Here is a 25,944-nt window from a genome sequence, read left to right as displayed (position 1 = left end):
CATGCCCACTACTTGACACAAGCCTTACCTGGCCTGATTCTTGTCAAAGTACGCTCCAAAACAAACTTGACGTTATTGAGTTATTGAGTTAAGACACTTTCAGTGGAACACCATGAACTTGCAAAAGGTGAACGTGTCTGTTCCAATTTGTGTGTTTACAGTATTTCCAAGGTGCTAGCACGGAGACCAATTAGATCGCACCTCCACCTCAAATGTATTAAGTTTGGGGTTTGAATTTCAACTCTGACCTTCCTGCGTGGAGATGGTATGTATCTTTTCCCCTTCTTTTCGTCGGTTGTCTCCGGGTACTAGAGCATCCTTCCGCATTCTGACAACACGCATGCAGGAGGATTTGATGCAACTCGTCATCTACTCTACTGTAATTAAAATAAATAAAACATCTCACAAGACTTGTTTTAGATGTTTGCATCACATTACTCATCATAACTTTGGTATGGCTCTCAAAAAACAATCTCACACAGTAGCACTGTCATTCTGGCAGTTCATTATGTGAGCAGGTGGGCTTGTCTCAGTATGTGATTGATCCTCTTTCTCGCTTCCCAGCAGGATGAGGGATCAGGACAGGTAGGGGACATGGATTCACACCCAATAATGATGCACTGAACTGGGAAACATCTGCTGAGTGCCCCTTTCAATGTAACTATGGTAAGAATCTGACACAAAGTGAGCAACAGTGTCCCTGTTTTGGGAGTTTACAACTGCAAAAATGGTGCTGGGTTGAGTTATGGGATTAACCCCCTTTGTAGCCAGATTGTGTTTTTCTCCCAAGAGACGAGGTCAATTGAGACTATGACAAACCCTAATTATGTGACCCGTTACAGCCTAATTGTTAAGGAGATTAACTAGAATGTTGAATTGAATCCCTACATTAATATTTGATGGGCTCAAGCTGTCCGCAGGGGGTTCACAGTGTGTGAGCAACTCACAGATGGAGAAATTGGAAGAGTTATCTCATGCTCGCTGACTCTCAGTGGTATGAAATGGGAACGATTGACATTCCAATGACACTTTCCCCCCCTAATTGTTTGTGTTTCATTTGATGCGGTTTTCATTTATTTTTGTCTTTTGGGAGTGGGGGGGAAGTATATACTGTGTATACATCGCCCAAATTACCTGGCAGTACCAACATATTATTGTCAATAAAATGTTGACTTGACTTTCCCTTTATATATATAAAAGTAGTGTCGAAATGTGATGCAAGGCCAAAAGGTGTTAGTTATTTAAATCTGACATCTTCCTGAAATTAGTCCATTAGTCTTCAGTCACTGAAGACGTTCCCTTTGTCATTTAGGAATTTGTGTGGCTCCATTAAAAACTGCCACTCAGTCATTCTTATATTAAGGGTAGGCAAAAAATATTTGTAATGCCTGGATAATACTGGTAATCTTCTGCCTTATCCCAATATGTTTAGTCAATATACTCATTTTAAACACCCTCACAATTCTTCTCTGCTCCTTTTTTTCCCTGTTTTTAACATGTTTTCCCATTTCGCATTGATTTTTTTGTTTGTTTTTCCAGCTGATTATGTCCCTCTACTGTGATCCGCCGGTGGGCACGTTGCTCTCTGCACTTTAATTGGACATTTAATTAGATCACAGTTTTAGTCCAATTAGACTCTGAGGTGTGGGGGAGAGGGAATGCAAGGGCGAAGAGGAAAAAGTCCCCAAGCTGATCTCGGTCTCCCTTCCATTTTTCTTTCTTCATCTGTCTTTTTCTGTCTGCCACGCCGTCCCTCTCCCATCTCTCCCGAGGGCTGCTCATTAGTGATATAACGTGAGGACACAAAACACACAGCTCCCCCCTACACTCCAAGTGAGTCAAACAGCATCTGAAACACACAGACGCCACGAGGACCTCTGCGGCTCACTTTTGTACACATCATTTGCTTTTCGTTTTATTGAATAATGTTTGCTGGGAAGCTAAAAGCATAATGTTACTGGCAAATTAGTTCATGGTCTGAGGCTTTGATTAACACCACTTGACAGGCTGCCACTCACAGCAGTATTGACCTGCAAAAACAACACAAACATCAACAACATGCCGGGCAGAAGTCTTATCGACTCTGTGGAAAGCTTCGGTATGATATCACAGCACCTATTGAGACCCGAGATCAACTTGATTACCAATAAGACGAATGCGAGTGTCACTCAAATGCAAAGCGTGTCTGCATGAGTTTTTAGTTCCTCTTTAGTTTTGCCCTCTCCGGGAGCACAAGAGCAAAAGTTATTGTTTTGATCACAGTTTGTTTTGACAGTTAATTAACACAAATACTACACAGACACAGTGAAACCCCAAGTACTGGTGGTTCACTTTTCACTTACGTTTTTCCTTGTACACACACTCTCTATTTTAATGAAAAAACTAATCATCTCTAAGCCATTTATTTTAACATTAATGTTGTGAGATTAGTTTATATGAAGTGATATTTGCCTGTTTTTGGATTATAGTTTGTGGTATATATTTGCCATTTAAATGAAGAATATAGGCAAACATAAAAATTTGGGAGTCGGGTGTCAATTATTCACCGTTTTTTTGCTGTTGCGGCAGGACACGCTCCCTGTTACTGAGTGTCAGCGGGTGTCAAACTTTTTACATCCGAGTACAGTACTACCTTAAAAAAATGGGTCACAGGATATCTTTTCTTTCTGCTTGTTGTCACTTTGGAATAATGTTTCCCCCTAAAGCTGACATGAGTCTGAGCTATTATGGTATGTATGAGCGATGGTAAAAACGATGGGCCACATTAACATTTAACTTTGATGCCAAGAGGTGACCGCAAAAATCTCAACCTGCGGGCCACGGATGGCCCCTGGGCCCGCAGCTTGAGAAACATTGAAGCATTCATAGATTTGTGGAAATTCAAATGGTCCAGTCCAGTTTGCTTTGGCCACCCACTGACTCTATCACCTGTCCTACAACTTTGTCATGAATGGAGAGCATTTTGATAAATCGGAAAATACAGTTTGAGGTTATATTTTAAGCAAAGTTTCAAACCAAGGGCCAAGACTATAAATGGATTCTCAACAATTCGTCATCACTTAGTCATGTAACAATTTAAAAGGCCCGTTCACAAAATGCCCTTATGTCTGTAGCATCGTACATCACCCTGAGACAGGAAAGGAAGTTGCCTACGAACTAACAAACAGATGGACAATGCAGATGCTGCACAAGTGTTCCCCTTTTATTAACAGTTCTGCTTTGGTGGAGCTCTTTGCTCTACCAGAGTTCCTGTCAAGTAAGTATTGTTCCTCGCATGTAGCTCGAAGCAAAAACAACAGTGTGCCTCAGTGGGCGAAAACACGTGTAAACAGACACACACACACACACACACACACACACACACACACACACACACACACACACACACACACACACACACACACACACACACACACACTCAGTGCCTCAGAGGACACAAGTCAATCTTTGTGTACCTTGAGGAGTCTCCTGAGGTCTTCTTCCTCTGCAGCATCCCTTCACGCACGCCCCCCCCCCCCCCCCTTGTCCTGCCCCACATGTCTGCTTCCACTGCTCTAGATCTGCATATATTTAAACGACAATGCAATAGGCAGGGTTGTCCTGGCCACAGGCATCACTACCTGACCCCCTGCCTGTGGCTGTTTGACTGACAGCTGCGGTCCCGCCTAATTGCATTACCCTCCCAGGTGATTGGCTCACACCCCGGGGGCTCATTTGTCAGGATGCATTGTGGTAATGATGTAAATTAGCAGACATATATGGCACTCAGCCTGCCAGCGCCCTGCTGATTGGCCCCGCTGTGCTCATGTGCCCGGCCCCCAGCCGAGGGAGTCGGCTCATTGGTCTTTGGGGATCGAGGACATCCCCCAGAAATAGGGCTTTGCGTATCGGGCGTCCCTGTGGGCTGATATTCTTCAATCTCCCACCTCTTTACCTGTCAGTCAAAATGCAGGGACGGATCCCTGCGGTTTCGCTGTGCTCTCAGAGATACACATTTACACCCCCACCCCCAAGAGAGTCATGTAGGTGGTATAGGCACCTTTAAGAGCCTCGTGTTGACTTAGGCTCTAAACTGTCAGAAAATAGGCTGATATAAAAGTGTGCGCGTGTGTGTTACCTATAATAGAGCGAAAGGCCACAGGCTTCTGTGCCGTTTTCCCACTGCTTACCCAGCATGCCTTAGTTTTGTCCTCTATCAAAACCAGACTTCTTCACAAAGCCCAAACAACAGTGAGACTAACATATAGACTAAAATAGACACATGTGTGCGTGTGTGTGTGTGTCTGGCACTCCTGTTGAGTAGTTAAAAGGCTTCAACAAAGTGTAGATTCTTTGTTAAACTTGTTGTATTTATACAAGTGGGACTATGAATAAAGAATAAATAATGTCAGCATCAGCATGAATCAATACTCTTACAGATAAACAATCACTCGGCCCAGCACTCTGCCCCTGATCAATGCTTTACTCTGAGTTATTGTCTTCATATTAACAAGTGAAGTGCTCCCTGAGGAACGCGTGTGAATGGGGAAAATGAGTCCGCTGCAAAGCTCTCAACAGGACCCGGCCGTTGTTTTTACACCCTCCTTTGTCTGATTCCAGACGCGCCATCTCAAAAGCCTTTTTAGACAAATTTGGATTCACTGTAGGTGTTTCCGGGCTGCACAGTGTTCGACTGGTTACCATGTCGGCCTCACAGATTCCGGCTCTGGCCTTCCTGTGTGGAGTTTGCATGTTCTCCACATGTCTACGTGAGTTTTCTCCGAGCACTCCGGTTTTCTCCCATGTTCCAAAAAACATTCATGGCAGGTTAATGCAACACTCTAAATTGTCCTTGGGTGTGAGTGTGAGCGCGAATGGTTGTTCCTTTATGTGTGGCCTGCGATTGGCTGGCAACCAATTCAGGGTGCCCCCCCCCCCCCATGCTGCTCGAAGACAGCTGGGATAGGTTCCAGCACGCCCACCACTCTTGTGAGGAAAAGTGGTTTCGAAAACGGATGTATAGATGGATGGATTTAGGTGTTTCCAAACACTTGGTTCCTCATGAAACTCTAATTGACTCCTCTCACTGGTCTGAATGTCCCTCATATCAATTCACTTTATTGATGAGTGTAGTCTCTGGCAGCTGAAATTCAGATTTTCTTTTAATGCCCTCTCGCATTTAAGATTATTCATAAATCAATTCATGTGTTGATAGTAGCAGCTGGGGATGTTATTATTGACTCAGAGAGAGGAGGAAATATCAAAATAAATCAAGAAAAGTCCAAAGTAAGTTTTAATGAGCTCTTGTCATAGTGGGGGGAAAAACATCACTTTGATATCAGAAGCATGAGTTGACTTAATTTCAAGAAACGTACAGTGCTTATTTTCCATCCATCCATTTTCTAATCCGCTTCATCGTCACAAGGGTCGCGGAGAGTGCTGGAGCCTATCCTAGCCGTCTTCGGGCTGTAGGCGGGGGACACCCTGAACCAGCCAATCGCAGGGTACACGGAGACAAACAACCATCTACGCTCACACTCACACCTAGGGACAATTTAGAGTGTTCAATTAGCCTGCCATGCATGTTTTTGGAATATGGGAGGAAACCCGAGTACCCGGAGAAAACCCACGCAGGCCGAGGGAGGATGCAAATTCCACAGAGGGGGGCCGGAGCTGGAACTGAACCCATGACCTCTGCGTGTTTGTGAGATGGACGTGCTAACCACTGGACCACAGTTTCTTTTTTTTCTAATTAATTTTGGTCTTGTTAAAAATATCAAGATAGGGCTACAATACTCGTCTAGCCTTCTAGCAGATACAGCAACATCAAAGTTGAGTGATTTAATTTCGTGATGCAGAGTTCATAGGGGACAATGATAAGTACCCCATAGGCCCAAAAAAACCCAATATTGATAACGTATCGGTCACATGCACTTGGAAAGTGTTTTCCATCTGTCCAAAGATATTAGCAAGTTAAAAGTTTACACCTACTTTTGAGCCTACCTTCTACATCTAAAACAATCTTCTAAAAATTGTGGGATGCCCGCTGGGATATATTGTGGTGCTCTATCACCATTTTACTCTTATTTCTGGTTAGCTAAACAGATTTTTTTCCTTCTTTTGGAAGTGGAGGCTTACAATTGTATTTTTAGGGATATTTGCGCACATGTTTGACATTAGAATGTGCTTTGCTGACAAATCCCTGTCACTTAGCGATCGATTTAGATGTTTGTGGTGGATTTCAGTAAAACCCTGGTAAATAAAAACAATTCTCAGGACAAAAAAAACCTTCTCGTGACACAGCACATGTGCCAAGCACACAAATTGATTTACTTTTCATTCAAGGTTGTAATGGGCTGCTGGGGTTGAGCGTGACAAAGCAGGTGGTATGATGGGTAATTGCTGTGCCGCACGCACCGTCTGCAGGAACTCTCTTTACGAGATGGTAGCAAGGCTGGAGGGTGAGACGAGAAGCCTGGAGGACGTTTGATTCTTCTCCTGTGCTTTCTTCAGAACCCCGCATTTTTCTGCCAAAAGTTCCGAAAGTATTTAGATGATGAAAATGTCTCTCAGATTTTGCCATGGGATGGAATTGGTTAGTGCCGCTGGCTTTTATGTGTTTAGGGGCAATGATTGATTTCTGCGTTGTACCCCCCAGGCTTTGTCCCATATCTCTCCACACACACACACACACACACACACCACACGCACACACACACCACACACACACACACACACACACACACACACACACACACACACACACACACACACACACAGAGTGGAGCATGTTGCAGTATTAATGAGACATTAATAAGACATGAGGAGAGACCCCCCTCTTACACGCTCACACAGGGATCACGCCTCCATACACCCACCCACCCCTTATCCCCAGATGCTTCCTGTCTACAGATTACGCAGCTTTCACTGGGCTCTTGTTAAGTGGGGCCAGGAAGAGATTTAACCCCCTCAGCGAGAGCACACACACACACACACATGTGGACTCTGTCAGAAGACATCAGCTTGCCAATACGTTTATCAAAATGTCTTCATTTTGGGCTTGACAGCCAATGGAATGTCAGGTGTTCGTGTGGATTGAATGATCATTTTTACACATTGGGAAGACCCTTTATTTGCTATTATTCATTTAAACCAGGGGTGTGTAGTCAGAGCAGTTAGGTGAAAGAATAAAAACGAAAGAAACAATTAATAAATGCAATTCTTTTCCATTTCAGAGTTCGGGTCTGTGCTTTACCTTTTTATTTTTAATCCAAAAATGATTGGTTTCGTCAAAATTGTTGTCATTGACAAAGGGACATCAACAATTTGAAGGGGGCATGAAGAGGGAATTGATGAGCATATAGTTTAAAAATCTCCCAGTTTTTATATTTAGTTTTGCCGATCACAGGAAACTGCATATAAAAGGTGAGGCTGACTGTGTTCTACCTTACTGAAGGAGGCATACGAGACGAGTGAGAATTTCTGCTGTTCTTATATACAGAGACGTCGTTTGGTAAATTCGACAAATTCCATGGCCACTTACGGTATATGTGCCAATCAAATGCTTATATATTTTACATTTGGCCTGTACAATATTGGAAAACCAAAACAAGAAACCGACAACTCATTGTCTATCCACAGAGCATGATGCAAACAAAATAAAATGAGGGGCGAACCTCGAAAGCCCAAAAAGTACGGGGTCTCTCGTTCACCCTAAAAGATTACAAGGAACTTTTTTGGGAAGAATTTCTGTGATGCATGAGGTATCACCTCTACATGACTGAGTTGTTTTTAGCTTTTAGTAGTTAACAACAAGATCATCTGTTTTTATTCATTTTGGTGGTGCTGATGATCAGAATGGTGAAATTAAAACCTGGTTTCATGCTAAGAGCTACTGTACATCATGCCTGAGAAGATGCCCTCTACATTGGTCAATGGTTGATAAACAAGCTATTGTATATGCACAGGAAATGGCCGCGGGTTGATTTGCGAGCTTATGTGTGTTTGTGTTACAGGCCGCAGCGCCCTCTGGACCGTGCGCCGCCCCTCTGGGCTCGCAGGTTCACGCCGCCGCTGTCAATGGCGACAGGAATACGCTGCACAAACTCATCACAGGTAAACCATATAGAACTCGCTCAAGGTGCATAACTGTGAGGAGGCCAAAAGTCCAGCTCTTGGAGAAAAAAAAATTCCAACGATTGGACAAAAACTTACTCAAAAAGGAGTTTTTCCCTACCGACACAGACAAGAGTATTTTCGCATCAGTATGTAATACCGCACTGCTTTATTGATTTCTGCAAGGAAATTTTGTGCAGAAAGGTCAGAGGGCAAGGTAAGCCTAAGCAAAACACCCAAGTAGCAACTACAGGATGAGGCTTTTTGCAGCAAAAAAAAGCCACACACACACACACACACACAGTAGATCCTTGCTTCAATAAAGTGGTCAATGATACCTTGTGTTCAAATATGAAATTCGCACACAAGTGAGTCACAGTGAAGTAGTATATGAGCGAATACGTGCATTCAAGGCCCCCGGGTAGCATAATCCATTCATTTGTGTATCTGTGTATTTGTGCGTATAGCAGAGCCAGTCCTCCGGGACCGTGAGGATCAATTTGGCCGCACCCCTCTCATGTACTGCGTGCTGGCTGATCGCCTAGACTGTGCAGAAATTCTGCTAAAGGCCGGAGCCTCAGTCAACAAGACCGACCACAGCCAACGCACGGCTCTGCACCTCGCTGCACAGAAGGCACGGCCTACGCTGACCCCCCACACGCACACTCTTAGACACACACACGCACGCACGCACACGCACTGGCGTCGCAGTCGACAGGTTAAGGATGATTCACCTCCTTGCCAAAGGCGGCAAGGTTGGTCAAATGCTGGTTGTTTGCACGTGAGGCATGTTTTGAGCTTGTATTGAGTGCAACTGACAAAGTTTATCCAATACAATTCGTCATAAAAAAAGAACAATAATAGCTTTGCAAGTGAGCAACTCAATCGACCAGGTTGGGGTTCGTTGGAAAGAGGGAGACCACTGCCCCCTAGTGACTCTATGTACGACCGCAGGGGTACCGGGACAAATTATTGAAAAAATAAATGGGAACAACCTTGAAAACATACTTTTACGGGAATAATAATAATAAAAAGGCTATGACGCATCTTTGGACAATTAAGTCGAAATAAATGCAGCAAGTCTCACGTCAAGGCAGTAGAAACCAACCAGTGAATAAACTGCAATGATAATACTCTCAAAAAAGGTTCTCATTAAATACAGTGAAAGAAAAGTAATACATAATTTTCAATATCTTTTTTTTTTTCAGAATGATTCAACCACTCTGTCACACCTTTAATAAGAATAATTTTCTGATGTTGAAACAAAGTGAAGCCAGAAAGGTATTTTGAATGAGAATTGTAATTCCAATATATATATAGATAGATAGATAGATAGATAGATAGTTTTTTTCATAATAAGACTAAGTATTAGAAATACTACAAAAGGAAGTTTAGATGTTTACCTTTTAGTTGTTCTCATGTGTACGGTGTGACAGAATAGAGAATTCTGGGAACGTTTGTTCGACGTCATATTTCCACACAGTATTATCTTTATTTGGTCATATTTTCGGTGCTTTGTCATCATGATTTTGTTGAGGAAAGCTGTAGCAGGAGACATAGTACATAGTATTGGTGTGCGCGTGTGCACGCGGGCATGATCGTGATGGGGAGCCCTGTCTCTTTGACACAGGATCAATAATTGGCAGAGACAGGCAGAGAGGCCAGGGATTACGGATCTAATTGGACTGAGAATAGGGAGGACAGGAGTGCATAGACACACACTCTCTTGGTCGAGATGCATGCTCACACACAAGATAGATCCGTCAGGCTGTGGCTTTGAGCCGGCATCATGGTAAATATACAAAACACACTCACACACGGAGGGCCACGTAGGCACACGACCCGGGGTCCCGTGAGAGCTGTTAGGTAGTACATGACTCAGGAGGCCCTGGCTGAATACCATCCAAACAGAGGATGATGATGGTAATGATGACAGGGGGGTGGGGGGGGCAGGTTTGGTGTTAACTGTCTAACAGCTTATCACGCGCACCAAAATGAGAGAGAACGAAGATGGATGACCCCCTGAATTGAACAAGACACCATGAAGACCACAAGCTTGTGATTTGGCCCGGGTGTGCATGTCACCAGTGTTGGTTCACCACTACTGCTAATGAGAACACTGTGATATCATGTGGAGAATATTGCCTAAATCAGAGTTGTTGGGTTATTTATTTATTCATTTATTTTTGCCTTGCAGGGAAATGTTCGTTTCCTCAAGCTGCTGCTGTCTCGACACGCCAACTGGCTCCAGAAAGATTTGGAAGAGATGACCCCGCTGCACCTTGCCACACGACACCCTTCTCCAAAAGCCCTCGCATTGCTGCTTAAACACATTGGCCCAGGGGAGGTCGACACACAGGACAAGAACAAGGTACAGTCAGGGACAAAAGAAAAAAAAAGGAAGTACCATTGAGAAGGGATTGACGGGTCCCCCTTCCAGAATGACCAGTCTCCAATGGATGCAGAGTTGTCAGCATTTATCAGATGATATGATGTTGTGCAGCATTAGCATAAAGGGCATTCGAGTCCGTTAAACAAAATGAAGCGCCACAGGTTGACAAACACCCCCAGAGAAGTGGTTCTCCTCAGAAACTGTCCAGCTTTCTCGATCCAGAATCCTCCAAGAAGTGGTCCTATTCAAGTCCCAGTTGGTCAAAACTGAATCCTTACAGCAACCGCTTCATTTCACTCAGGGGTGGGGAAGGAGGAAGGAGAAGTGGCAGTAAAACAGCGCCAAATCCAGGTGCCCAGCGTCTGAGGCGGGACGAATGGTACAAACGAAATGAGTGTAGAAATAACTCATGAGATGAGATTTTAAATATTTCTACAGTAGTAGCAGGTCTCATTTCTACAGGTAGACCATTCTAGAATACTGCCGCTCGAATTGAGGATCCGGAAGAACCTCCTGACTTTTTTTTTAAGCTCTCGTAGTAACTAAAAGATCAGGATGTTGTGAGCATAAGGCTTAGTGTGGGAAATAAGGCACTAATACTGCTAAGTCAGCAAGATAGGAAGATGCTAAGCCATGGAATATTTTATAAGTAACAAAATCTTAAAAATAACGTCTTAATAACATGGCCAGGATAGGGCTACTATGACTTTCTAGTCCAAATCAGAATCTTCCTAAAACATTATATACTAATAGCAGGCTTTTAAAACTAGCATGACTTGCAGTCGCTGCGCCACTCATCTGTAGAATGGGTTGTGTCTTAGCAATATCATGAAGACTAAAACACTGCTCCAGTTATGTCGTCACGATTGATGTTGTGCCCGATGTTAGCATGCTTGAATTCAAGGTGTGACTGAAAAAAGTGGGTTTAAGCAAAGGTATGTAGAGATGCATCAATAAAAAGCAGGTCTGAGGGGGGGAAGGAAGAAAGGAGGTCAGGAAAGAAAAAAATATGAGGGGAAAAAGCAGGTCTGAGGGGAAGGAAGGCTGGAAAGAGGTCAGGGGGGAGGGAGGGGGGTGTATGAACAGAGGAAGAAAGGCAAAAAGTTGCAAGAATAAAAAGCAACTTTGAGGGAAGAAAGGAAATAATGGAGAAAATCCCATTAAATTAAGAACATTTTAAAGCATACATATCTCAACTTTTCGACGGCAGTGTACATCAAAATCAATTTCAAAAGATATCGTTCCGGCACAAGTGATGATCATGAAAAGGGCAGTTTGTATTTTTTCGTATTTATCAAAACAGTCATCGGGACTTGACACCCATACATGATAAATATGATCTGTGAAAAATCAGTCTTTCGCCTGAGGTAAAACAACCAATAAAGCGACAGAAGTCATGACTTATGAGGTTTCAATATACAGTCACGCACTCACGGTCATAATTATTTAACAGGACTATTGGCTGTCATCACATTTTTCCACTTATTCGCCTTGTCGCTGCGTCACAAAAACGTACACTTGAAGGCACCAAAAAACTAAAACCCGTAGTCGATATCTTGTAATGCTGATCTGTCATGAAAACTAGTGTTTCAACCTTACAACTTGAGCTCATCTTTTTTCCAGGAGACTTTCAGGCCAGTTTCCTAATTTGTGTGTACTTAAAACACACGCTGAGAGCCCTTCCATGGTCTGTCCGAAAAAAAACATCCAGCTGCGTAACGAATGGAATTCATTGAAGAGTTTGAGGTCATCCGCGCTCGTGTCGCAGTGAAGCTTAAGTATCTGTGGCCACAAGGACAGAGACTCCCTTGTGTTATGACGCCGAGGTGTGACATCAGTAGTTAGTTTTGTAATGTTCCAATATGCATCATCATATCAGATGACAGCCAGTAGCTTCCATTTAGGCGTTATCTGGGTTGCTTCTCAGCCCTTTCATTTGCGTAATAGAAGAAGCTCAAAGCCTCTAGTCAACAACGGCTCTCATTGTTCTACAAGTCGCCCTAGCTTTCTCTTCTTTTTCATCTGTCCTGCTTGTCTGTCTTCACAGCAAACTGCCCTGCACTGGTCAGCGTTTTATAACCGGCCGGAGCACGTCCGCCTCCTCATCAAGCACGACTCCAACATCGGCATCCCTGACAGCGAGGGCAAGATCCCCCTGCACTGGGCCGCGCACAGCCAGGAAGCCAGGGCCACGCAAACTGTCCGCTGTATCCTGGTACACATCACGCATAAAGTTGCGCTGTCTTACCAATAAGGAATGCAGAATTAAGTGCAATGGTATAGATGTATTGTGGGGGGGCGGGGTTCTCCGCCAAAGACATGGTCAAAATTGCATGCGCATTAGGCCGCGCGATAGAAATACGCCACCACCACCGTTTTCTGAATGGCCGTCTTCGGGCAGTAGGCACTCCTGAACCAGTTGCCAGCCAATGGCAGGGCAAACAGAGACAAACGACCATCTGTGCTTACACTGACACCTCGGGACAATTTAGTGTTTCATTAACCTGCCATGCATGTTTTTGGAATGCGAGAGGAACACGGAGTACCTCGAGAAAAACCACGTAGGCACGGGCAGAACATGCAAACTCCACAGAGGGAGGCTAGAGCCGGAATTGAACCCGGTACCTCCGCACTGTGAGGTCGACGCGCTAACCACTCGCCCACCGAGCCGCCTATAAATATGCTCCCTTCAATATTTGTTGATATGTCCCTTAGAACCTACATTTTCCTGGTGTCGCTAAGCCGCGACTCACTTTCATCAAGAAACAAGGAACCCACTCATTTTTAGGAACGATAAACAAAACTTATTGTTGGAACATAGCTGCTTACATGATTATAGTGCCTTTCAGAGTACATGATTTAGAGATTCAAGATTATTATGCATATACAGGACTAAATACAGTACAAATAAATCTCACAACTGCCCAAAATACGGCCATAATATTTTCCCTATTTCTTGGTACTGTGAAAAGTTCTTTACCATGTGGGAAGTCGGTCAAGTAGAGAGGCATACTAGTAAATGTCTCATTGCACCCCAGGTAATACATTTCAGTCACAATAATGTTATTTTCTAAATGGAAAGAGAGCATCTAAGCTTGGATGCATGTTCAAGATTTTATGGTATACGGGGTCCACAGTGTAGGATGGAGTTCATCTCCCATGATGGCAACAAAACCCAAATGGGTTCTCGAGTCTGAATGTGTCATACTCCATCACTAACCAAGGCTGACGGAGTAAAGTCATACTTACAGCACATATTTGTATGGATAACACTTGTAGGCCACTAACTGAGCATGCCTTCTCGAGCCGCGTGACAATCTCTTCTCTATATTATTCCCCTCCAGAAACGACTGCAGTTAATTACATACCATTCTCAACCATAAAATATTATCCGCCTAGATAGTCGTATAGTGAGGCAACTTTTTAACTACCTCTTCATAATAAATCCTCGACCCGCTCTCGTGTCTTGAACCATCAGATAAAAACCACTGCTTTGGGCGTCCTTGATTTCCAGGCCTGTTGTAGCCATTAATAAACTTCTAGAACGTACTGGGTGTCTATCCTGTCCGCTGACTTTGAGGACAGTGCTTTGGAAAAGCCATCCCAAAGTTTCTGGTGGCTTGCTCTGAAATCGAGGTAAATTGGAAGAATTTTCAGTTATTCCCTTTGTGAAAGTGTTATGGAACACGCCGAGGAAAAAAAAAAGGTTAAAACTGTATCTTTCAAAGGCCCGTATTAATCAACCCTGCTTGCCCACTATGAATAAATTGGTTCGTTTAAATCTACACATCGATGTCTTGCGCGTGTGCAGGAAGCGGCTCCCACGGAGTCCCTGCTGAACTGGCAGGACTACGAAGGTCGGACACCCTTGCACTTTGCTGTCGCCGACGGTAACGAGGCAGTGGTCGAGGTGCTGACGTCCTACCAGGGCTGCAATGTGACCGCTTACGACAATCTCTTCAGGACACCGCTCCATTGGGCCGCCCTGCTCGGTAAACTGATGCACATCTCACACAACTCCTTACGGATTTCGACTGCCTTTTCTTGTCCTTCCATCATTGTGGCTTGCCAGTTTAATTTGGTGTGACGTACCACTTAAAAAGCAAAATGTCATTTACGAGCCATCGTTTTTGCTTTTGGGGTTTTTAGGTCACAATGATTGTCTGTGATTATGTATGAAATAGAAATTAAAGCCATCAACTAAAGCAAGGCTACTGTATAAAATGTATGAAAGTAAACACCAGATAAAATAGCAGCTTTTGCGGATGTCAAGAAAATGTCGATCTCAAAAATATATATATACTGTATGATGACAGTTCATGTAACGTCATCCATCCATTCATTTTCTCTACTACTCCTGGTAGGGGCAGGGAGCTGGAGTCGATCCTAGCTGATCAGTGCAAAAACACACACAACCCCTCGAACCAGTTGCATAACAAAAATGTTATTTGTTACACAACAGTTGGTTTGCTTATGTCACATTTTGCAGCTGATGTCTCAAGACCCTCCTTTCAAATATCATGCCATGCATACATTTTGTGGGAAATTCAATTATATACCATAAGACACGGCGAGGTTCCCTGCTAGTCGTAGTAAAATAAATAGTGTGAAGTGGAAGTTGAGCACGAGGTACGTGACTCTGCATTTTCTGGAGTTTAACATGTGTTCACAGGCCATGCCAGAATTGTCCACCTGCTGCTGGAGAGGAACACGTCAGGCACTATTCCCTCCGACAGCCAAGGAGCGACACCTTTGCATTACGGAGCACAGAGCAACAATGCTGTGAGTCGCGCGTGCACAACAAACCAATTCATGAATAAAATATTTTTTAAATTAAAAGGGATTACAGTATAGGACTTGTCTGTATGGCTTTATTTTGGTCCTGATCAAAATGTTTTCCCTGAAATTCAATTGACCTGAGTTGTATGTGTATGTGTGTGTATGTGTGTGTGAGGGGCGCGAGGTTGGGTGTAAGACTGTGTGCAAATTTGTTTTCGAGCTCAAGTGTTTTCTTTCAGCAACTTTAGAAATGCACGATTTTGTAACAGCCGTGGATCTGAAAACACACTTAACACATTTCTGTGAACATTGCGCAGAAAGGTAGCACATGTGCAAAGCAGGAAAATCCATGAAAATCCAAACATTTAAGTGCCAATCTGGGTAAAAATGCTGAGAGGAAGAATTCAGGTTTCAATTCACAGACTAAGCCCCGGTATCGCAGAATGGTGATTCTATTGTGCCAATGTGGTACTCAATCACTTGGTCACTTCTTTTAGTGGAATGTGTGCTCTCTTTTTGCCATTTGAGTTTCGGTGAGGCTTTCCCCCTCCTAAGTGGAAATGGTATGATACAATCATCTTTCATCATCGCCATCCAATCCATGAAGTTGTGATCTTCTAATTGAAAACTCTTTCCTATAAATCACTGCACAACCTTTGTTCTTTTTTTTTCTTTGTGTGTGCGTGTGTGTGTCAATAGGAGACAGTAGGTGTGTTTCTTTCTCACCCATCAGTGAAAGATGAGCCTGACCTGGAGGGCAGGACGGCCTTCATGTGGGCAGCGGGCAAGGGCTGCGATGATGTCATCCGCACCATGTTGGCCCACACGCCTCACATTGACATCAACATGACCGACAAGTATGGCGGCACCGGTGAGTGCCACTAAAATGAGATGATCTCCGAGCGATGTGTGCTTGTACAATCTCAATTCCAATGAAGATGGGAAGTTGTGTTGAACATAAATAAAAACAGAATACAGTGTATCCTCACAAATATACCGGTAGGTTGAACACGATTTGCAAATCATTGCATTAGTTTTTTTAATTTATATTTAACGCAACGTCCCAACGCTCCTCAAAATCGAGGCTCGTCATAAGGCGATTTCCCAGAAGATGAGCCAGAGAGGAAAGCTGATAGTGTCAGCAAAATTAGCCATTGTTTGCCATGAAAACTGTCAGCACTGTCTTGTTGCATGCTCACACATTAAGATATCCTTTATTTGTCCCGCACTGGGGAAATTTACAGTCTACAGCAGCAAGATTGTGGGTAGAAAGAAGAAAGAATGAACACACTCGTGACACGTCACCACAGCTCTGACACTAAAGGGGCCTCTTGGATGTATAATCAATGTCCAGTCTGGCTATCATTGTTTATGTATGTGCTTGCAAGCTAGACAGCATGAAGGACAGCATGGCAGACTGGTAACCATGTCACTTCCTTGAATTTTGGATGAGAAAGTTTATTTGTTGATGGGTGGGAGTTGGGGGGGGGATGATCTCCTTGTATTGCTTGCATTTGTTAAATTGATCATTTCCCAGCTTCTTTTTTTTGCACAGCCCAGCGAATAGCATCAATTGAGTTCTTGCATCCCAGACGGGCCATGTACGGTTGTACACCGCTCCAAAATACAACCACAATTATAAACCAATTGTTGATTCATGACTGTCAAAACTCAGCATGGATTTTATTCGAAAGGCAGAATATTGGATACAGGCTCTTGCCATGACCGTTTTATTAACCAAGTAGTCATAATGTTGTGGCACGTCGCGTGTGTACTTCAGCCGCATTTTAGTGAGGCGCGTGGCGTCCATTTGACCGGTTGCCTTAATGTTCGTGCCGCTATTGTCCAAACAGCGCTACATGCAGCCTCCCTGTCAGGCCATGTTAGCACTGTCAAATTGCTGTTGGAGAGGGGAGGCATGGTGGACTCTCTGGATGTAATGAAGCACACGCCGCTGTTTCGTGCCTGCGAGATGGGACAGAGGGACGTCATCCTCACGCTCATCAAAGGTGGGTGTCAAAGGTAGCGGCAATCTCTTCAAGAAATTGTTTTGCCATGTTCCAATGCTATTTATGTTCTCTGTAGTTGTGTGTCAGATATGTAGCTGCTTACTGTGTTGAATAAAGGCGCCGCACGTGTGGACCTCGTGGACGTGGACGGTCACACTGCACTCCACTGGGCAGCTTTGGGAGGGAACGCTGAGGTCTGCCAGATCTTAATGGAGAATGGAATCAGCCCCAATGTACAGGTGAGCTCTGAAGCGCCTCGTGGTGGACCACAAATTCCAAGTGTCTGGTTTTATCTTACAAGAAGCATTTTACATTAGGACTATATTTCAAATTAATGTTGGTTTTAGCTATCTTAGAAGGCTATATATATATATATATATATATATATATATATATATATATATATATTCTTATATATTATATATAATATATATATATATATATATATATTCTTATATCTTCTTATATATTATATATATAATATATATATAGAGAGAGAGAGAGAGTCTTACTACTCCCTACAGTCCTCCGGCAACCTGTGGCGAGAGTATACATTGTACAAGTGCTGCATTCATTGCAAGTACACTATGTAATGAGATCCAATCTGAAACAAAAGGCTGGCCTTTACAAACATAATTATGCTTTTTATTGGCACTTGCACCCTATGTTTATTATTGTGCTTGTGGTTTACTGCGCTGCATCATTCTGAGAGCTATTTATAACATATGTCTCATCTCATGTAGTTTCAAAATAAGATCACCAGCATAGTGCGGCAGCCTTCTTACTTTGATCCTGTGACCACTATTGTTGTTGTTAAGAGTGTGCAAGTGTACTTAATGGAGAACTGTTAGTATGTAACATTATTTTAACATTATTTTTATATACTTTGCCTTTTAATGATCATTTAAAATAAACTCGTTATTACAGCTTTCAAAGAGCTTTATGATCCCAATCTGTCTGGCAGGACCAAGCAAAACGGACTCCACTGCAGTGTGCTGCCTATGGTGGCTACATCACATGCATGGCTGTCCTGATGGAGAAACATGCTGATCCAAACATACAGGACAAGGAGGTAGAAATCAGCTGCCGTGCATGCATATTGTTATCCAGTGTGTTATTATTCTCCCACATGTGTTTGGGAAATGTTATGGTCTGTTGAAACTAAGGTTGGACTTTTTTTTGCAGAAATTCCAAAAGCTTTGTTTGGCTCAAATATATGCTCATCACCCCTACGGTGAAGCACGGTGATGCTTTGGGCAGGCACTTTCAGTACAAAACCTTCAGGCTTCAGCTAGAAAGCCTACAAGACCAACAGAACTTAATTTGGGGCGAAACTGGGACACTTAAAAGGGTTTTAGTGTCTCTTGACTCCCATTTATTACAAGTTTAAATTTATTGATTTCCAAATACACCCACGTGCCCAGTTCTATGAGGGCGTCCACACTTATGCAGCCACGTTACGTCCGTTTATTTTTACTCCTGCTCTTGTAAAGAGTTGTCCAAATTATAGCTCTCGTTCATGATGGAAAAATATGAGAAATGATTTCTCTTGGTCATTTTTATAGACCATGAAAACCTGATATTTGAACGGGGCTGTGTCGAATTTTTATATGCACTGTACGTTCAAGTGAGTTGAGCAGCTTCATGTAGTGCTTTATGCCATTTTGTGGCATCACTATGCAATTACAAGCTTTTCTTAGGGGCTGCGTCAATTATTCACACATTTCTTCCTTTCTATTTGCTTTTGAGACATTTTTCTTAGCATGTAAGATATGTGCCTCTGCGTTTTTATAGTTCGCAGAGTAGTTGTCAGACACGGACTGGATACAGCCTACTTGCAGTAAGTGGTTGGCACCCCTCCATTTTTATTTTCCATTTAAAAATTGCCACGGGTATGACCTTGTTTCCACAGGGGCGGACTGCTCTCCACTGGTCGTGCAACAATGGCTACCTGGATGCCGTGAAGTTGCTGCTGGGCTACAGCGCCTTTCCTAACCACATGGAGCACACAGAGGAGAGGTGAGGCTTTGATGATGATTATGACGATGAGATGTTGCGGTCACAAAGGTAAGGACACCTTCAAAAGGCCGTGTGAGTGACAATGGCGTTCACACGCAGGTACACGCCGCTGGACTATGCGTTGCTGGGGGGCCACAGCGAGGTGACCCAGTTCATGCTGGAGCACGGCGCTCTGTCCATCGCCGCCATCCAGGACATAGCCGCCGCCTCCATTCAGGCCATCTACAAGGGCTACACGGTCCGCAAGGCTTTCAGGGAGAGGAAGCAGCTCCTCATGAGGCACGAGCAGCTACGCAAGGACGCCGCCAAGTGAGAGACGATCAAACAACACTCAGCTATACATCTGTCCTTGTCTAGCCCTGTTTGTTTGGTCATCACAAGGACACCTTTGACATTCTTTCTTGCCGCACTTTCCTCGTATCTGTCTTTCTCTCTGTCAACCTTGCACACGCATACGTCTTTCTCCTGACGTGCTCCTTTTGATCCTTTGTCATTTACTCACACGTCTCACATTTGTTTTCGACGAGAGTGTTTCCTAACCTTTGTTGAGCCAAGGCACAGATTTTACATCAGAAAATTCCTATTGCGCATGTCACATGCGTGACAATCGGCTGTTCAGATTAAATGTAGTAGAGTATGTAAATTCTGGCATCAGGCTACATCACATGAGCAGTTGACCAGAGATCTTCAATCTGAATGATTTTGATCAGAATGAAGTCTCGATATAAACGCGGCTGTAGCTGAACAAAGATACTGATTTTGTTGTAAATAAGTCATGATTTATGGACCAATGTATAAATAATTAATTCATAAATAAATTAATTCAAATAAATAATTCATCCTTTCACAAAGTGCTTCACATCCTTATAGAATAGTCATACATATAAAATACAGATTCACAGAGTTTTACAGTCATTAAAAAAACAAAAAAATCTAAACAATCAGATCTTAATGAAATGCGTGTTTTATTAGAATTAATTTAATGGCTAATTTTTTAATCAGATTTCCCATGGCACACAGTGGCTGGGAATCATAGTTTAACTGAGATGTACATTTAAATTATTTCAATTCTGAAAACAATGCACATCACATCAGTCTAAGCCCAAAATATTGACAACATTTGCCGCCACTTCTTTTGCTTGTGTCCAGGAAGCGAGAGGAGGAAATACGGCGGAGAGAAGCCGTGCAGCAAATCTCTGTGGCCGCGGCCAAGGAGCGAAAATCGTCTTCAGAGACGAGCGAGCAGGAGAAATTCTCCTTGGTGAACCGAGTGGCGGATTTATCCGTGAAAGACTCGGTGGTGGAGACAAAGAAAGCAACTAAACCTGAACGGAGGGACAGAGAGGAGAGACACAAAGGTAGTGTGAAGTTAATTCAGACCTTCCTTTGTGATATTATATTCCAAATAAAATTCTACGGTTCTGGTAGACTATTGAGACATTGTTTTTTTTGTTGTTTGTTTTTTCTAGCAGAAGGCCGAAGGTTTTATGCCAACAATAGACTATTTGGAGCTGTTAATAATTACCTCCACATTCGCTTAAGAGCCTCTGAATTAAAAAGCCTCAAAGAATAATAAGTGTGTGTATGTGTGTGTGTGTGTGCGTGCGTGCGTGTGATATAAGGAGAGATTCCTTTTTTCTGAGATCTCCTAAAGAGTGCTGATTTTTGAGGTGCGAAGATTCCAGTGATATCATTTTAAATGCAGTTTTTTTTTACTATTTAATTTCTTCATTGTTCTTAACGTCTACAAGAAGTGGGTCAAAACTAAAATAGGGAAATGTGGGGCAGTCACTATTATACTCCAAGTGACCACAATCTCTTAGAATGGTGCAAAAGAATGTGTTACCTCAAAATTGTCCAACAAGACGTGAAGAGTGTTTGGAATAATTGTCAGTATTTAAAAAACAATGAAAATGGTGTCAATGTGAATGTGATTGTGAATGATGATTTATTTTTATATTCACCCCGCGCCTGACCGGCATTCAGTCCTGGTTGTATTTCACCCAAAAGTCAGCTGTGATAACCTTCATCTCCCGCAAACCTAATGAGGACTGGTTGGATAATAAATCAACGTGTAGTATTATCTCCACTAGGCCATCGGAGCAGATCCTCAAGGAGCAAAGCTGCTGATCCAACTGACACTCCGAGCCCTGAAAGTCACATGACATGCGACAGGACTACCAGGATGAAGGACCCGCTTTCTCCGAGCAGCTCAGCATCATCCAGACACTCCTTCACACGTAAAGTCAAGGAGCAAAGACCCGCCTTGTTCACAAGCACCCCTTACACAGTCGTCTTGGACGCAGACCAAACAGCCGCCGTACCGCCGAGAAAGACTGATTCGCTGAAGAACAGACACCACAAGGCCAAAGATCCCGCTCACTTTGCCGGAGCCTCTTTGCACACGAGAAGCCCTTTGAGAAAACATCACGCCGCCACAAGCGCCCTAAAAGGACACGACAGAGAGCAGCGCAGGAGGAAGCACGAAGCGGCCAGGGTCATCCAACGAGCATGGCGAAGGTGCGTGGCGAATTTGTAGGAGTCGCGGGCAAAAGATGCGCAACCTCTTTTTTTAATCTTTCATTGTTCAGCCATTTTGCTCAAAGGCAGATGTTACCAACATGATGCTCATTCGGAACACACTACAATACAAACACTGTCACATGCCTGCCAGCAGTCCAGACATGCCTCCCATTGAAAATACGTGGCCGCATTATAAAGTGCAAAATACGACAACAGAGACCCTGAACTGTTGAGCAACTAAAATTGTACATCAAGCTGAGAAGGTCAAGAAGTCCACCTATGAAGCTTCAACATTGAGTATTCTCAGATTCCAAACACTTTGAGTTTTGTTAGAAGGAAAGGGGTTGTAAAACAATGGTGAACATGCCGATATTTCAGCTTTTTTAAAAACATTTTACAGGCATCAAATTCAGAATGAGTTAATATTTGTTTAAAAAAATAAAATGTTATCAGTTCGGACATAAAATATGGTGCCTATGTCGTGTATTCAACTGAATATAAAAAGTAGTTTTTTTAGAATTAGCAAATAATTGTGTGCACACCTTTGTTGTATCTGCATCATACAGTAAAGGCTTTGTATTTTATTCTAAAGAATGGAACGGGCTGCAAGTCGTACTTGGCCCACAAATGCCCTTAATAGCTACCAGCACAAGGCCATCACACAGCCCCTCTGTTTCCATTTAGTCTCTAGAGTGAATGTGCTGCCCATAAAAAAGACTTTGTTGTTTGATTTAACGCACGTGTTGTCTGTAGGCTCCTCACACGCAGACGCGGTGAAGGCAAGGCCTGCAAGGGGGTGGAGTTAAGTGTTTTAAACCACGCCCACACCGAGAAGAGACGGACGGAGATGCGAGCTCCTCTTGCAAAACCTGCAGCCACGACTAAGACGTCGGTGCTCCAAAACATTTATGGTAAGAGCTGCATCATATGTTTGTGATCGTGGTTGCAGGTTGCGGCAGGTTTGGCACGTTTGAGTCCAACTATACGAGATCTTGAGCACCTGCGATGATGCAGTGCAATTGCGACATGCATTGAGATCACTATCCATCCTGCTTTAGAGCGCCTCGTTGTCAAGGCGTGGAAAATCCCCCCAACGACCTAGTGGAATATCGTCCAGCCATATATCCAATGGATATATTTTCATGGCTCAAATGTTCAGGCATAAGAAAGATGCTCAACCAAGTATCTATTTTTTTCGAAGTTGAAAAAGTTGTATTTGATTGAGAACTATTTTATTTTTCACCAAGTTGAAGCCTCGTTTTAGATGCTTTGCAATGATTTTGAATCATTCAAATTTGCGGTAGTTGACAACAACAGTCATCTCTGTGGTCTTTCAAATGTAGAAGTCACGGGGGGGAATACGAGACCGCTTTGTTTCCTCAATTTCTTGTTTATTTAAATGTCACGTACCTCAATCAGCAATTCTCAACTGGTGGGTCAGGACCCGAAAGAGGGTCGCGGAGCCATTTTGTGTGGGTGGCGGACGAGTTGTTAAGATTTCCAGGAATTCCTGAGGTTGCAACACGAGCATGACAAAATATATCTGATTCCATCATACTTTCTGTACAATATGACATGCTTAACCTTAATTCTATTTCCAGTAATTTTGGTTATTATCAAAAAGAAAAAAAACACTGATAATGGCTAGACATCAGTTCTTAAATTCCACTAATTAATTGGCCCTTCATGGCAGACATTTTTATCAGTACCAAGAACCTAATTTGTGCAAGAAGCTATCCAAACCAGTCTGGCTGTCATAGTGGTGTGGAACACTCTGTAATTGACTACAATGACCCGTGTTAATGTCTTGGGCGGCGTTTGTGTCCACACACTGACCCAGCTGTCTGTTGAGAACCTTTCGTCCTCCCCTCAGACAGGCTTGACCTTCATCACACAAGAGCGGGTGATGATTGGAGAACAGGCAGGAACCTTGCTGCTCTCAAGCATGCTGGTGGACACACCGATAGAAAGATGGACACATCTCAATGTTCTCACCCAACATCGTGACGTGGCGCCCCCACCCCCCTCCCCTCTGCCCGCCGTTCTCACCTCACCTCTCCCCCCTCCTCCGCCGTCGCTCTGACAGTCGTGGCATCGTGAAAAGTTCAGAGCTGTCAGGGGGAATGTCAACAGTGTAGAGCGATACACTGAACACACACGCACACACACACACACACACACACACACACACACACACACGCCCATGCCGCAAAGAATCCAACGGACATTTGACATACAACTCTAGACTGGTTTGGCACTGGCTATCATAATCGTGTTACACCTTTATCAAATAGCCTCCCTGTAATTTCATATCTGCCAGGCTTCTAATAATATGATTTCAGCTCAGCAGGGTTTGAATGATAACACAATTATGATATGCACCTTTAAAGATTTGCATGCGGTCCAGGTAATTACAAAGTTATTTTGTTTTTTTTAGAATTACATTTTGGTGTTGCAGAAACTAAAGGACAATAACCCTCGGGCCTGCAATAAGTGAAATCCCCTATTTAACCCTTTCATGCACAAATAATAATAACCCGTTACCTGATAAGCTGTCCGTCATAAGCGCTGTACTTAAAATGGTTAAATGCCGTCCAGGCAATGTTTTTATCGCATTTAGAGCACTTAAATTTCAATTATTATATAATTCAAGGGATGGGGGGGGGGGACTCGTAATAGATACATTTCTTTGAAACAATTTTAGAGTAAAAAATTAATACACAAAATATTACAGTACTGTACGTACTCTTGATAACGTAAAGCAGTAATTCACAACGGTGAAGTCCTTAAAGTTGAAGCTAAAGTGATGTGGTTCTTGTATTACACGACATGTAATACTCTGTGTTTGCCCACCTGTGTTTTACAGTTGTTTTTACTTGCCTTCTAGGAAACTCCATGGCCGTACGAGGACATCCTTCATTTCGGGGGTCTCAGCTGCTCCTGAATGTGCCTTTACGCACGCAGAGCCAGTGTAAGTCACTCAACTAACCTTTGGAATACTTTTGGTGAGAGTAAGCATGAACTACTCACTAAACCGTAGGGGATTTGGGGCTTTCCAGTTAAATTTCAGGACGACTCTAAAATGCAGGACCGCATTTACAGGTTGACCCCGAGACTTTTGAATGCCCAACGATTGACTGTTTCAGTATTTTTTGCACAATTTTTGCACAATTTGTTGTTCTCTAACAAGGAGCTGAAGGACAAAATGTCGATTCAATCCTTGAAATTTCAAACAAAAGCCTGATATGTGTGTGACTCGTCTAGTGAGCGGGTTGGACTACGTGCACCTGACTGATGCGGTGGATCAAGCCAGGCAGTTCTCCTACCACCTGAGGCCGCAAAGCTCCAGCCAGGGTCGGGGCCATCGAGGAAAGCGGTGACGCACACGCGCGTCCACCTAAGTACTTTTTTTTTTTGTTTTCTTAGTTGGCTGGCAGACCTTACCTCCCCGGAATTACTGCATACATTGTCGGCTTCTAAAATTAAGCCGTATGATATCACAACCATGACCTCACGGGGCGGGGGTTAAGTCTACCGAAGTGACGCGTGTAAAAGATAACCTTTCATCCATTGTGAGACAAACACATATGCACACATACGCGCGCGTGCGTGACTCTCACTCACACACTGAGATAACCTTTCCTCGTGTTGCGGAGAATGAGCCAGTCTATCAACAGCCACTCATGAACTCAGCCCACCTGCAGAAACACACACACACACACGATCTAAAAATATGTCGGGTCCATTCTTGGGTTTACATTAAAAACACAGGCACACAGGTGCCACCGCATTTATATGCTCGCTTAAGCAAATCCTCAATGTCATATTTCTTGCTGAAATCTGCACTCAAATTATTTTGAAGCCCCCTTTTTTTAACTTAAAAAATGAGCTGAACAAACTATTTTCTCGAATTCTGAATTGAAAACTAGCTTTTTGTAAATTAGTTGTGTATATGTAAAAATGTGTTTAATTGTGGAAAGTACATAAAGGTAAAAACAGATCGGCAAACAGTGGCCAAATATTTGGCTGATTGTTTTGATCGATGCTTGAAGGGTCATAACTCATCGTCTGATTTAATCTTATAATAAATACAAACAACAGTGGACACATCATGCTGTGTAAATGTTT

The 25,944-nt window shown here is 43.2% G+C and overlaps 1 protein-coding gene across 1 annotated transcript; it reads left to right on the top strand.

Annotated features, from left to right (window-relative positions):
- Positions 1-161: 161 nt before the first annotated feature.
- Positions 162-25,928, top strand: invs (inversin). Its single transcript, XM_052066146.1, has 19 exons — positions 162-265; positions 565-666; positions 7,995-8,094; positions 8,562-8,728; positions 10,292-10,465; positions 12,534-12,701; positions 14,298-14,478; positions 15,159-15,268; positions 15,965-16,136; positions 17,119-17,274; positions 17,392-17,513; positions 18,239-18,346; positions 19,187-19,293; positions 19,393-19,602; positions 20,443-20,651; positions 21,387-21,813; positions 22,570-22,727; positions 24,704-24,787; positions 25,081-25,928. Exons 2-19 carry the CDS (start codon positions 664-666, stop codon positions 25,194-25,196), a joined length of 2,772 nt encoding a protein of 923 aa, XP_051922106.1. The 5' UTR covers positions 162-265; positions 565-663; the 3' UTR covers positions 25,197-25,928.
- Positions 25,929-25,944: the final 16 nt, after the last annotated feature.

The sequence above is a fragment of the Hippocampus zosterae genome, chromosome 5 (genome assembly GCF_025434085.1).
Source record: "Hippocampus zosterae strain Florida chromosome 5, ASM2543408v3, whole genome shotgun sequence".
Taxonomy (NCBI): domain Eukaryota; kingdom Metazoa; phylum Chordata; class Actinopteri; order Syngnathiformes; family Syngnathidae; genus Hippocampus; species Hippocampus zosterae.
The sequence above is the reverse complement of the archived record's forward strand: the minus strand, read 5'-3'. Positions and strand labels throughout refer to the sequence as shown.

Bases quoted from the DNA above. Each gene is read 5' to 3' on its own strand.
- invs (XM_052066146.1), top strand. The intron at 12,702-14,297 runs GTACACATCACG...GCGCGTGTGCAG, and splicing joins AAACTGTCCGCTGTATCCTG to GAAGCGGCTCCCACGGAGTC. The intron at 18,347-19,186 runs GTAGAAATCAGC...TTGTTTCCACAG, and splicing joins CAAACATACAGGACAAGGAG to GGGCGGACTGCTCTCCACTG.